Here is a 12,703-nt window from a genome sequence, read left to right as displayed (position 1 = left end):
CAGCTACTCTTCCTGTGGTTTATTATGGATCCCCATTAGTTCCTGCTAAGGCAGCAGCTACTCTTCCTGGGGTTTATTATGGATCCCCATTAGTTCCTGCCAAGGCAGCAGCTACTCTTTAGTTCCTACCAAGGCAGCAGCTACTCTTCCTGGGGTTTATTATGGATCCCCATTAGTTCCTGCCAAGGCAGCAGCTACTCTTTCTGGGGTTTATTACGGATCCCCATTAGTTCCTGCCAAGGCAGCAGCTACTCTTCCTGGGGTTTATTATGGATCCCCGTTAGTTCCTGCCAAGGCAGCAGTTACTCTTCCTGGGGTTTATTATGGATCACCATTAGTTCCTGCCAAGACAACAGCTACTCTTCCTGGGGTTTATTACGGATCCCCATTAGTTCCTGCCAAGGCAGCAGCTACTCTTCCTGGGGTTTATTATGGATCCCCATTAGTTCCTGCCAAGACAACAGCTACTCTTCCTGGGGTTTATTATGGATCCCCATTAGTTCCTGCCAAGGCAGCAGCTACTCTTCCTGGGGTTTATTATGGATCCCTAATAGTTCCTGCCAAGGCAGCAGCTACTCTTCCTGGGGTTTATTATGGATCCCCATTAGTTCCTGCCAAGACAACAGCTACTCTTCCTGGGGTTTATTATGGATCCCCATTAGTTCCTGCCAAGGCAGCAGCTACTCTTCCTGGGGTTTATTATGGATCCCTATTAGTTCCTGCCAAGGCAGCAGCTACTCTTCCTGGGGTTTATTATGGATCCCCATTAGTTCCTGCCAACAGAGTGAAAACATTACACTTCCCAACACATTACTACATATTGTGTGTATATGTGTGTGCCTTCACAGTGCATGCTGTTCTGTAAGTTGTAATTTTCTGTTTTTTTAAATACCTACTTTACTGCCTGCGTTTCTTGAATAATGTTCCATGTAGTCATGGCTCTAGGTTCCGTGTAGTCATGGCTCTAGGTTCCATGTAGTCATGGCTCTAGGTTCCGTGTAGTCATGGCTCTAGGTTCCGTGTAGTCATGCCTCTAGGTTCCGTGTAGTCATGGCTCTAGGTTCCGTGTAGTCATGGCTCTAGGTTCCGTGTAGTCATGGCTCTATGTTCCGTGTAGTTATGGCTCTAGGTTCCGTGTAGTCATGGCTCTAGGTTCCGTGTAGTCATGGCTCTATGTTCCGTGTAGTTATGGCTCTAGATTCCGTGTAGTCATGGCTCTAGGTTCCGTGTAGTCATGGCTCTATGTTCCGTGTAGGTATGGCTCTAGGTTCCGTGTAGTCATGGCTCTAGGTTCCATGTTGTCATGGCTCTATGTTCCGTGTAGGTATGGCTCTAGGTTCCGTGTAGTCATGGCTCTATGTTCCGTGTAGGTATGGCTCTAGGTTCCGTGTAGTCATGGCTCTATGTTCCGTGTAGTCATGGCTCTATGTTCTGTGTAGTCATGGCTCTAGGTTCCGTGTAGTCATGGCTCTAGGTTCCGTGTAGTCATGGCTCTATGTTCCGTGTAGTCATGGCTCTAGGTTCCGTGTAGTCATGGCTCTAGGTTCCATGTTGTCATGGCTCTAGGTTCCGTGTAGTCATGGCTCTATGTTCCGTGTAGTCATGGCTCTAGGTTCCGTGTTGTCATGGCTCTATGTTCCGTGTAGTCATGGCTCTAGGTTCTGTGTAGTTATGGCTCTAGGTTCCGTGTAGTCATGGCTCTAGGTTCCGTGTAGTTATGGCTCTAGGTTCCGTGTAGTCATGGCTCTAGGTTCCGTGTAGTTATGGCTCTATGTTCCGTGTAGTCATGGCTCTAGGTTCCATGTAGTCATGGCTCTAGGTTCCATGTAGTCATGGCTCTAGGTTCCGTGTAGTCATGGCTCTAGGTTCCATGTTGTCATGGCTCTAGGTTCCGTGTAGTCATGGCTCTAGGTTCCGTGTAGTCATGGCTCTAGGTCCCGTGTAGTCATGGCTCTAGGTTCCGTGTAGTCATGGCTCTAGGTTCCGTGTAGTCATGGCTCTAGGTTCCGTGTAGTCATGGCTCTAGGTTCCATGTTGTCATGGCTCTATGTAGTAGTGGTCTTAGGCTGCACTATAGATCAATTCAAATTGTATTGCTCACATACACATATTTAGCAGATGTTATTGTGGGTGTAGCAAAATGCTTGTGAAGGGAATAGGGTGCACTATAAAGGGAAGTAGGGAACAGGGTGCCATTTGGGAAGCTGGCTCAGCAGTCAGTCATAAACCGGCCCTGGAACTGAGGCATTTAAACCCTCCCTCCTTCCTCTCAGAGGAGAGAAGGGGAAGAGGAGAGGGGGGGAAGAGGAGAGGGGGGTGAGGAGGAGGGGGGGTGAAGAGGAGAGGGGGGAAGAGGAGAGAGGAGGGGTGAAGAGGAGAGGGGGGGTGAAGAGGAGAGCGGGGGAGAGGAGAGGAAGAGGAGGGGGGGTGAAGAGGAGTGCGGGGGAGAGGAGAGGAGATAGGAGGGGTGAAGAGGAGAGGGGGGGGTGAAGAGGAGAGCGGGGGAGAGGAGAGGGGGGGAAGAGGAGGGGGGGAAGAGGAGAGTGGAAAGAAAAGAGTGGAAAACATTGTGATTAACGTGACCCTCTGGATGACTAGGCTCACATGGAGGAACTCTATACAAACAGGGGAGGGAGGGAGGGACAGAGAGAGAGGGGGATAGGGAGGGAGGGGGGAGGAAGAGAGGGGGAGGGAGGGAGGGAGAGAGTGGGGAAAGGGAGGGAGGGAGAGAGAGAGGGGGGAAAGTGGGGGAGGAAGAGAGGGGGAGGGAGAGAGGGAGGGGGAGGAAGAGAGGGGGAGGGAGAGAGGGAGGGGGGAGGAAGAGAGGGGGAAAGGGAGGGAGGAAGAGAGAGAGAGGGGAGGAAGAGAGAGGGGGGGAAGGGAGGGAGAGGGGGGAAAGGGAGGGAGGGAGAGAGAGGGGGGAGGAAGAGAGCAGGGAAAGGGAGGGAGGGAGTTTACTGAACTAAAAATAATCTACAGGAGAGGATGAGACTGAATGAAACCATTTTTAGACTAATATTGATGTCGACACAGTTTGGCTGTGGAATTTTCAGTCTGTTTCCAAGCTGTCAGGTAACCATCTTAACCAAAGCTTTTAATAGTGGGGTGTTTTCACGTCTTACTGAATAGTTGGATAGGATTTAATGCTGACAGTGAGGACTAGGAATGCATTTGTTGACATGAAAAGGGGGCAGAGGAAATGAAGATCCCAGATGAACGATTAGCTTCTAACAAAAATAAGCAACAAAGGGAACACTTTCAACGCTGTTTTACTGACATGGCAGTGTAAGATGATACTCAGACTGGACATGAATACAGGAATCATCAGGCTACCCCACCCCACAAACACAGAACACCTCCCTCACTGACCTAATCAGGAGTCATCAGGCCACCCCACCCCACAAACACAGAACACCTCCCTCACTGACCTAATCAAACTCAAACACATTGAACTTAATGACTAGCTATAGTAAAAAGCAGATCAAGAAGTGAGACAACCCAGTGTACATTACCAACGTGTTGCAGGATGTCTGTCTGTCTGTTGCAATGCCAAGTTATTTCCTCCCTCTCCCAGACCAGCTGTAGGACAGTGTACTCTCCCTCTGCAGGCTCTGAGCTGCCGAGGAGATAAATGTTTTAGACAGACAGAGAGGGAGACAAGCCTGTTATGCTCCGCTCAGAGAAGCCTGGGGGATGCCAAGCCTTGCCTAACAGAAGACAAGGTTAGAAGTCTGAAAAGCTGAACGCTGTAAGCATCAGAGAGAGAGAGCAGGTCACTTAAAAGACTAGAAAATACACGAAGACAGTGTTGTGAGAGAGAGAGAGAGAGGGGTCATTTTCTCTTGTAATTACTAGCTAAGTTAACACAATGGTGGTGTTTGGTACACTACTCTGGAACAACAGAGGTGTAGCTTTACCCCTATAGCTTGTCATTATCCAGTCTGCAGACTGCACCGCCTCTAACCAGTCTGCAGACTGCACCGCCTCTAACCAGTCTGCAGACTGCACCGCCTCTAACCAGACTGCACCGCCTCTAACCAGTCGGCACCGCCTCTAACCAGTCTGCAGACTGCACCGCCTCTAACCAGTCTGCCGACTGCACCGCCTCTAACCAGTCTGCAGACTGCACCGCCTCTAACCAGTCTGCAGACTGCACCGCCTCTAACCAGTCTGCACCGCCTCTAACCAGTCTGCCGACTGCACCGCCTCTAACCAGTCTGCACCGTCTCTAACCAGTCTGCAGAATGCACCGCCTCTAACCAGTCTGCACCGCCTCTAACCAGACTGCACCGCCTCTAACCAGACTGCACCGCCTCTAACCAGACTGCACCGCCTCTAACCAGACTGCACCGCCTCTAACCAGTCTGCACCTCCTCTAACCAGACTGCACCGCCTCTAACCAGTCTGCACCGCCTCTAACCAGTCTGCACCGCCTCTAACCAGTCTGCACCGCCTCTAACCAGTCTGCACCGCCTCTAACTAGACTGCACCGCCTCTAACCAGTCTGCACCGCCTCTAACCAGTCTGCACCGCCTCTAACCAGACTGCACCGCCTCTAACCAGTCTGCACCGCCTCTAACCAGACTGCACCGCCTCTAACCAGTCTGCACCGCCTCTAACCAGACTGCACCGCCTCTAACCAGACTGCACCGCCTCTAACCAGTCTGCACCGCTTCTAACCAGACTGCACCGCCTCTAACCAGTCTGCACCGCCTCTAACAAGGACAGAAATGTCTTGGGGGGGTTCCCCAAAATGGCACCTTATTCCCCCTGGACAGATTCTACGGTACCAGTTTACACAGATCTGTCCATAAGAGATTACCTGGAGTTTATTCACTTCTGGCTGCTGATTGGCTGAAAGCAGTGGTATATCAGACATTATAAACCGGGTGGTTCGAACCCTGAATTCTGATTGGCTGACAGCCGTGATATATCAGACATTATACCATGGGTACGGCAAAACATAGCTTTTTTTACTGTTCTAATTATGAGGGCATCAGTTTATAACACTTGTTTATTGTTGCAATTATAATGGTAATCGATTTATAATAGACTTGTTTACTGCTCTAATTACATTGGTAAATAGTTTATAATAGCAATAAGGCACCTCAGGGACTTGTGGTATATGGATAGTATACCACGGCTAAGGGCTGTGTATTCAGGCTGTACTCTGCGTTGCGTCATTCATGAGAACAGCCTTTAGCTGAGGTCAATTGGCCAAATACCACAGACCCCTTAGATGCCGTATTGCTCAACTATACAGCCTGGTATCTGTCCTTGACGATATGGAACATCTGAACTCTTAATGTTTACCATCACAGCCCGAGAATGGACCTCCTTACTGAATGAGATGAACTTAATTGTATTTTAACATTGGTCTCAACGCTGTTGTTTTTATTATACTTTTATTTAAACAGGCAGGTCAGTTAAGAACAAATTCTTATTTTCAATGACGGCCTAGGAACAGTGGGTTAACTGGTCTAGGAACAGTGGGTTAACTGGCCTAGGAACAGTGGGTCTAACTGGTCTAGGAACAGTGGGTTAACTGGTCTAGGGTCTAGGAACAGTGGGTTAACTGGTCTAGGAACAGTGGGTTAACTGGTCTAGGGTCTAGGAACAGTGGGTTAACTGGTCTAGGAACAGTGGGTTAACTGTCTTGTTCAGGGGCAGAACGACAGATTTTGTACCTTGTCAGCTCGGGGGTTTGAACTTTCAACCTTCCGGTTACTAGTCCAACGCTCTAACCACTAGGCTACCCTTTCTCTCTCTCTCCCAGGAGAAGTATCCATGTGTGGTCAGTCTACCCGGAGGCTGCAGGGCAGAGGTCATGCAGATCAAGTCACCTAAACTAGCCGGGTAATGCGTCACTATTTTCTATAGCTCAAGATAACGTAGCCATACTGCATATCTTGAAGAATAGGCCTAGTCTTGATTGGCTGATACGAGAGATCCACAGTGGTGTTAACAGAGCTGTGATTGGATCCAGGTGTGCTCTGACGATCTACTGGAGCATTGAGGTGACCAATGAGGGGGATATCACGCCCAAGATAGACCTCCTTACCAAGATGCCTGAGAAGGGTGAGACCATGTTGAAATAGCTCCCGTCACAATAATCTCTTACTTTTTGACAGATCAGTGAAATCAAACAATTGTGCTTTTCAAATCATGCTGAGACCAACTGGCATTGCCACAATATATTCTAGCAAACACCTGATATATCACAAATATGGAGCTTGTTTTGTTTTTGCAGTGCTCGAGATGGACAGCAGGAAGGTGATCGAGAATGCCCCCGACTCCTTCCAGAGTCTTCTGAGGATCCTTGGAGCAGAGGCTTCTATTGACACTGTAATACAGTCTGTGGATGTTTAACAAGTTTCTTTCAATTGCCCTCTAACTTTAAGGAATATTTCCCTCAAAACTAAAAACAAAAACAAAATAATGTTTTTAATTGTCTGAAGACTTGGTCAAGAAACCCCCAGAACCCACATTCTGTCATCAGTTTATTAAATATAAACAATTCTTTACTCTCAAACATTTATAAATATCTGTTAATGCCATCTGTATGTATACATGTCAATATAGCATTAGTTGAAGATCTAGAAAAATAAAAAGATTTTAAATACAAAATGCTAAATAGCAACGTCCAATGTAATTTGTTTATACTGTACACACAAGTGTTATCTTAGGTCTCACAGTGTTATCTTAGGTCTCTCAGTGCGTGTGATTTAGTTTTAAAAGTGTTCTAGTCTAAAATGGCACCCTATTCCCAACATAAAAGGCTCTACTTTTCATCAGAGTCCTATTTCATTTAACCAGGTAAGTCAGTTAAGAACAATTTCTTATTTTACGTCGGCCAATTGGAGGGGAGGGGCTCTAGTCAAGAGTACCGCCCTATGGAGGGGAGGGGCTCTAGTTAAAAGTACCGCCCTATGGAGGGGAGGGGCTCTAGTTAAAAGTACCGCCCTATGAAGGGGAGGGGCTCTAGTTAAAAGTACCGCCCTATGGAGGGGAGGGGCTCTAGTGAAAAGTAGTGCACTATATAGGGAATAGGGCTCGTCAAAAGTACTGCACTATATAGGGAATAGGGCTCTAGTCAAAAGTAGTGCACTATATAGGGCTCTTGTCAAAAGTAGTGCACTATATAGGGAATAGGGCTCTTGTCAAAAGTAGTGCACTATATAGGGAATAGGGCTCTAGTGAAAAGTACTGCACTATATAGGGCTCTTGTCAAAAGTAGTGCACTATATAGGGAATAGGGCTCTAGTGAAAAGTACTGCACTATAGTGAAAAGTACTGCACTATATAGGGCTCTTGTCAAAAGTACTGCACTATATAGGGAATAGGGCTCTGGTGAAAAGTACTGCACTATATAGGGCTCTTGTCAAAAGTACTGCACTATATAGGGAATAGGGCTCGTGTCAAAAGTACTGCACTATATAGGGAATAGGGCTCTTGTCAAAAGTACTGCACTATATAGGGAATAGGGCTCTAGTCAAAAGTAGTGCACTATATAGGGAATAGGGCTCGTCAAAAGTAGTGCACTATATAGGGAATAGGGCTCTTGTCAAAAGTAGTGCACTATATAGGGAATAGGGCTCTAGTGAAAAGTACTGCACTATATAGGGCTCTTGTCAAAAGTACTGCACTATATAGGGAATAGGGCTCGTGTCAAAAGTACTGCACTATATAGGGAATAGGGCTCTTGTCAAAAGTACTGCACTATATAGGGAATAGGGCTCTGGTCTAAAGTACTGCACTATATAGGGAATAGGGCTCGTGTCAAAAGTACTGCACTATATAGGGAATAGGGCTCTTGTCAAAAGTACTGCACTATATAGGGAATAGGGTGCCATTTTGGGACACACAGTGTTGGTTAATAGTCATAAATTGTTATTCAGATCAGTGGTTTGCTTCACTATGTTACCATGTTACTGGGTCTGCACCCTATTCCCTATCTAGTGCCCTATGGGTCCTGGTGAAAAATAGTGCACAGGATAGGGAATAGAGTGCCATTGTGGGACACAACCCTGGGAGATATGCCACCGTCTGCTCCTTACAGCAGGGGGTTTAAACCTCTCCTCAGGGACTCCCTACAGCAGGGGGTTTAAACCTCTCCTCAGGGACTCCTTACAGCAGGGGGTTTAAACCTCTCCTCAGGGACTCCCTACAGCAGGGGGTTTAAACCTCTCCTCAGGGACTCCCTACAGCAGGGGGTTTAAACCTCTCCTCAGGGACTCCCTACAGCAGGGGGTTTAAACCTCTCCTCATGGACTCCTTACAGCAGGGGGTTTAAACCTCTCCTCAGGGTCTCCTTACAGCAGGGGGTTTAAACCTCTCCTCAGGGACTCCTTACAGCAGGGAGTTTAAACCTCTCCTCAGGGTCTCCTTACAGCAGGGACTCCTTACAGCAGGGAGTTTAAACCTCTCCTCAGGGACCCCTTACAGCAGGGGGTTTAAACCTCTCCTCAGGGACTCCTTACTGCAGGGACTCCTTACAGCAGGGGGTTTAAACCTCTCCTCAGGGACCCCTTACAGCAGGGGGTTTAAACCTCTCCTCATGGACTCCTTACAGCAGGGGGTTTAAACCTCTCCTCAGGGACTCCCTACAGCAGGGGGTTTAAACCTCTCCTCAGGGACTCCCTACAGCAGGGGGTTTAAACCTCTCCTCAGGGACTCCTTACAGCAGGGAGTTTAAACCTCTCCTCAGGGTCTCCTTACAGCAGGGACTCCTTACAGCAGGGAGTTTAAACCTCTCTTCAGGGACCCCTTACAGCAGGGACTCCTTACTGCAGGGAGTTTAAACCTCTCCTCAGGGACCCCTTACAGCAGGGACTCCTTACAGCAGGGAGTTTAAACCTCTCCTCAGGGACTCCTTACAGCAGGGGGTTTAAACCTCTCCTCAGGGACCCCTTACAGCAGGGGGTTTAAACCTCTCCTCAGGGACTCCCTACAGCAGGGGGTTTAAACCTCTCCTCAGGGACTCCTTACAGCAGGGACTCCTTACAGCAGGGAGTTTAAACCTCTCCTCATGGACTCCCTACAGCAGGGAGTTTAAACCTCTCCTCAGGGTCTCCTTACAGCAGGGACTCCTTACAGCAGGGAGTTTAAACCTCTCCTCAGGGACCCCTTACAGCAGGGACTCCTTACTGCAGTGACTCCTTACAACAGGGAGTTTAAACCTCTCCTCAGGGTATCCTTACAGCAGGGACTCCTTACAGCAGGGAGTTTAAACCTCTCCTCAGGGACCCCTTACAGCAGGGACTCCTTACTGCAGGGACTCCTTACAGCAGGGAGTTTAAACCTCTCCTCAGGGTCTCCTTACAGCAGGGGGTTTAAACCTCTCCTCAGGGACCCCTTACAGCAGGGACTCCTTACAGCAGGGAGTTTAAACCTCTCCTCAGGGACTCCCTACAGCAGGGAGTTTAAACCTCTCCTCAGGGACTCCCTACAGCAGGGAGTTTAAACCTCTCCTCAGGGACTCCTTACAGCAGGGGGTTTAAACCTCTCCTCAGGGTCTCCTTACAGCAGGGGGTTTAAACCTCTCCTCAGGGACTCCTTACAGCAGGGACCCCTTACAGCAGGGGGTTTAAACCTCTCCTCAGGGACTCCTTACAGCAGGGGGTTTAAACCTCTCCTCAGGGACTCCCTACAGCAGGGAGTTTAAACCTCTCCTCAGGGACTCCTTACAGCAGGGACTCCTTACAGCAGGGACCCCTTACAGCAGGGGGTTTAAACCTCTCCTCAGGGACTCCTTACAGCAGGGGGTTTAAACCTCTCCTCAGGGACTCCCTACAGCAGGGGGTTTAAACCTCTCCTCAGGGACTCCCTACAGCAGGGGGTTTAAACCTCTCCTCATGGACTCCTTACAGCAGGGGGTTTAAACCTCTCCTCAGGGACTCCCTACAGCAGGGGGTTTAAACCTCTCCTCAGGGACTCCTTACAGCAGGGGGTTTGAACCTCTCCTCAGGGACTCCCTACAGCAGGGGGTTTAAACCTCTCCTCAGGGACTCCCTACAGCAGGGAGTTTAAACCTCTCCTCAGGGACTCCTCACAGCAGGGACCCCTTACAGCAGGGGGTTTAAACCTCTCCTCAGAGACTCCTTACAGCAGGGAATTTAAACCTCTCCTCAGGGGCTCCTTACAGCAGGGACTCCTTACAGCAGGGGGTTTAAACCTCTCCTCAGGGACTCCTTACAGCAGGGAGTTTAAACCTCTCCTCAGGGACTCCTTACAGCAGGGACTCCTTACAGCAGGGGGTTTAAACCTCTCCTCAGGGACTCCTTACAGCAGGGGGTTTAAACCTCTCCTCAGGGACTCCCTACAGCAGGGGGTTTAAACCTCTCCTCAGGGACTCCTTACAGCAGGGGGTTTAAACCTCTCCTCAGGGACTCCCTTCAGCAGGGGGTTTAAACCTCTCCTCAGGGACTCCCTACAGCAGGGGGTTTAAACCTCTCCTCAGGGACTCCCTACAGCAGGGGGTTTAAACCTCTCCTCAGGGACTCCCTACAGCAGGGGGTTTAAACCTCTCCTCAGGGACTCCTTACAGCAGGGAGTTTAAACCTCTCCTCAGGGTCTCCTTACAGCAGGGACTCCTTACAGCAGGGAGTTTAAACCTCTCTTCAGGGACCCCTTACAGCAGGGACTCCTTACTGCAGGGAGTTTAAACCTCTCCTCAGGGACCCCTTACAGCAGGGACTCCTTACAGCAGGGAGTTTAAACCTCTCCTCAGGGACTCCTTACAGCAGGGGGTTTAAACCTCTCCTCAGGGACCCCTTACAGCAGGGGGTTTAAACCTCTCCTCAGGGACTCCCTACAGCAGGGGGTTTAAACCTCTCCTCAGGGACTCCTTACAGCAGGGACTCCTTACAGCAGGGAGTTTAAACCTCTCCTCATGGACTCCCTACAGCAGGGAGTTTAAACCTCTCCTCAGGGTCTCCTTACAGCAGGGACTCCTTACAGCAGGGAGTTTAAACCTCTCCTCAGGGACCCCTTACAGCAGGGACTCCTTACTGCAGTGACTCCTTACAACAGGGAGTTTAAACCTCTCCTCAGGGTATCCTTACAGCAGGGACTCCTTACAGCAGGGAGTTTAAACCTCTCCTCAGGGACCCCTTACAGCAGGGACTCCTTACTGCAGGGACTCCTTACAGCAGGGAGTTTAAACCTCTCCTCAGGGTCTCCTTACAGCAGGGGGTTTAAACCTCTCCTCAGGGACCCCTTACAGCAGGGACTCCTTACAGCAGGGAGTTTAAACCTCTCCTCAGGGACTCCCTACAGCAGGGAGTTTAAACCTCTCCTCAGGGACTCCCTACAGCAGGGAGTTTAAACCTCTCCTCAGGGACTCCTTACAGCAGGGGGTTTAAACCTCTCCTCAGGGTCTCCTTACAGCAGGGGGTTTAAACCTCTCCTCAGGGACTCCTTACAGCAGGGACCCCTTACAGCAGGGGGTTTAAACCTCTCCTCAGGGACTCCTTACAGCAGGGGGTTTAAACCTCTCCTCAGGGACTCCCTACAGCAGGGAGTTTAAACCTCTCCTCAGGGACTCCTTACAGCAGGGACTCCTTACAGCAGGGACCCCTTACAGCAGGGGGTTTAAACCTCTCCTCAGGGACTCCTTACAGCAGGGGGTTTAAACCTCTCCTCAGGGACTCCCTACAGCAGGGGGTTTAAACCTCTCCTCAGGGACTCCCTACAGCAGGGGGTTTAAACCTCTCCTCATGGACTCCTTACAGCAGGGGGTTTAAACCTCTCCTCAGGGACTCCCTACAGCAGGGGGTTTAAACCTCTCCTCAGGGACTCCTTACAGCAGGGGGTTTGAACCTCTCCTCAGGGACTCCCTACAGCAGGGGGTTTAAACCTCTCCTCAGGGACTCCCTACAGCAGGGAGTTTAAACCTCTCCTCAGGGACTCCTCACAGCAGGGACCCCTTACAGCAGGGGGTTTAAACCTCTCCTCAGAGACTCCTTACAGCAGGGAATTTAAACCTCTCCTCAGGGACTCCTTACAGCAGGGACTCCTTACAGCAGGGGGTTTAAACCTCTCCTCAGGGGCTCCTTACAGCAGGGACTCCTTACAGCAGGGGGTTTAAACCTCTCCTCAGGGACTCCTTACAGCAGGGAGTTTAAACCTCTCCTCAGGGACTCCTTACAGCAGGGACTCCTTACAGCAGGGGGTTTAAACCTCTCCTCAGGGACTCCTTACAGCAGGGGGTTTAAACCTCTCCTCAGGGACTCCCTACAGCAGGGGGTTTAAACCTCTCCTCAGGGACTCCTTACAGCAGGGGGTTTAAACCTCTCCTCAGGGACTCCCTTCAGCAGGGGGTTTAAACCTCTCCTCAGGGACTCCCTACAGCAGGGGGTTTAAACCTCTCCTCAGGGACTCCCTACAGCAGGGGGTTTAAACCTCTCCTCAGGGACTCCCTACAGCAGGGGGTTTAAACCTCTCCTCAGGGACTCCCTACAGCAGGGGGTTTAAACCTCTCCTCAGGGACTCCTTACAGCAGGGGGTTTAAACCTCTCCTCAGGGACTCCTTACAGCAGGGAGTTTAAACCTCTCCTCAGGGTCTCCTTACAGCAGGGAGTTTAAACCTCTCCTCAGGGACTCCTTACAGCAGGGGGTTTAAACCTCTCCTCAGGGACTCCTTACAGCAGGGGGTTTAAACCTCTCCTCAGGGACTCCCTACAGCAGGGAGTTTAAACCTCTC

General features: G+C 50.0%; 2 protein-coding genes across 4 annotated transcripts in view; one reads left to right on the top strand and one right to left on the bottom strand.

The window, feature by feature from the left end:
- Positions 1 to 3,971, bottom strand: part of ecm2 (extracellular matrix protein 2, female organ and adipocyte specific) — a 40,146-nt gene extending 36,175 nt beyond the window's left edge. For both annotated transcript variants that reach the window (XM_036984290.1, XM_036984291.1), the window contains exon 1: positions 3,513 to 3,971. The gene's annotated coding sequence lies outside the window, so the exon portion shown is untranslated. The remainder of the gene's footprint in view (positions 1 to 3,512) is intronic.
- The window catches only part of LOC110528667 (centromere protein P), a 179,863-nt gene extending 173,236 nt beyond the window's left edge, over positions 1 to 6,627 (top strand). For both annotated transcript variants that reach the window (XM_021610800.2, XM_021610799.2), the window contains exons 7-9: positions 5,777 to 5,856; positions 5,987 to 6,078; positions 6,251 to 6,627. In XM_021610800.2, the coding sequence (XP_021466475.2) occupies positions 5,777 to 5,856; positions 5,987 to 6,078; positions 6,251 to 6,369 (291 nt within the window). In that variant the 3' untranslated portion in view covers positions 6,370 to 6,627. The remainder of the gene's footprint in view (positions 1 to 5,776; positions 5,857 to 5,986; positions 6,079 to 6,250) is intronic.
- The last annotated feature ends 6,076 nt before the right edge of the window (positions 6,628 to 12,703 follow it).

The sequence above is a fragment of the Oncorhynchus mykiss genome, chromosome 7 (genome assembly GCF_013265735.2).
Source record: "Oncorhynchus mykiss isolate Arlee chromosome 7, USDA_OmykA_1.1, whole genome shotgun sequence".
In the NCBI taxonomy this organism is placed as follows: Eukaryota; Metazoa; Chordata; class Actinopteri; order Salmoniformes; family Salmonidae; genus Oncorhynchus; species Oncorhynchus mykiss.
This window is presented reverse-complemented; position numbering and strand designations above follow the sequence as displayed.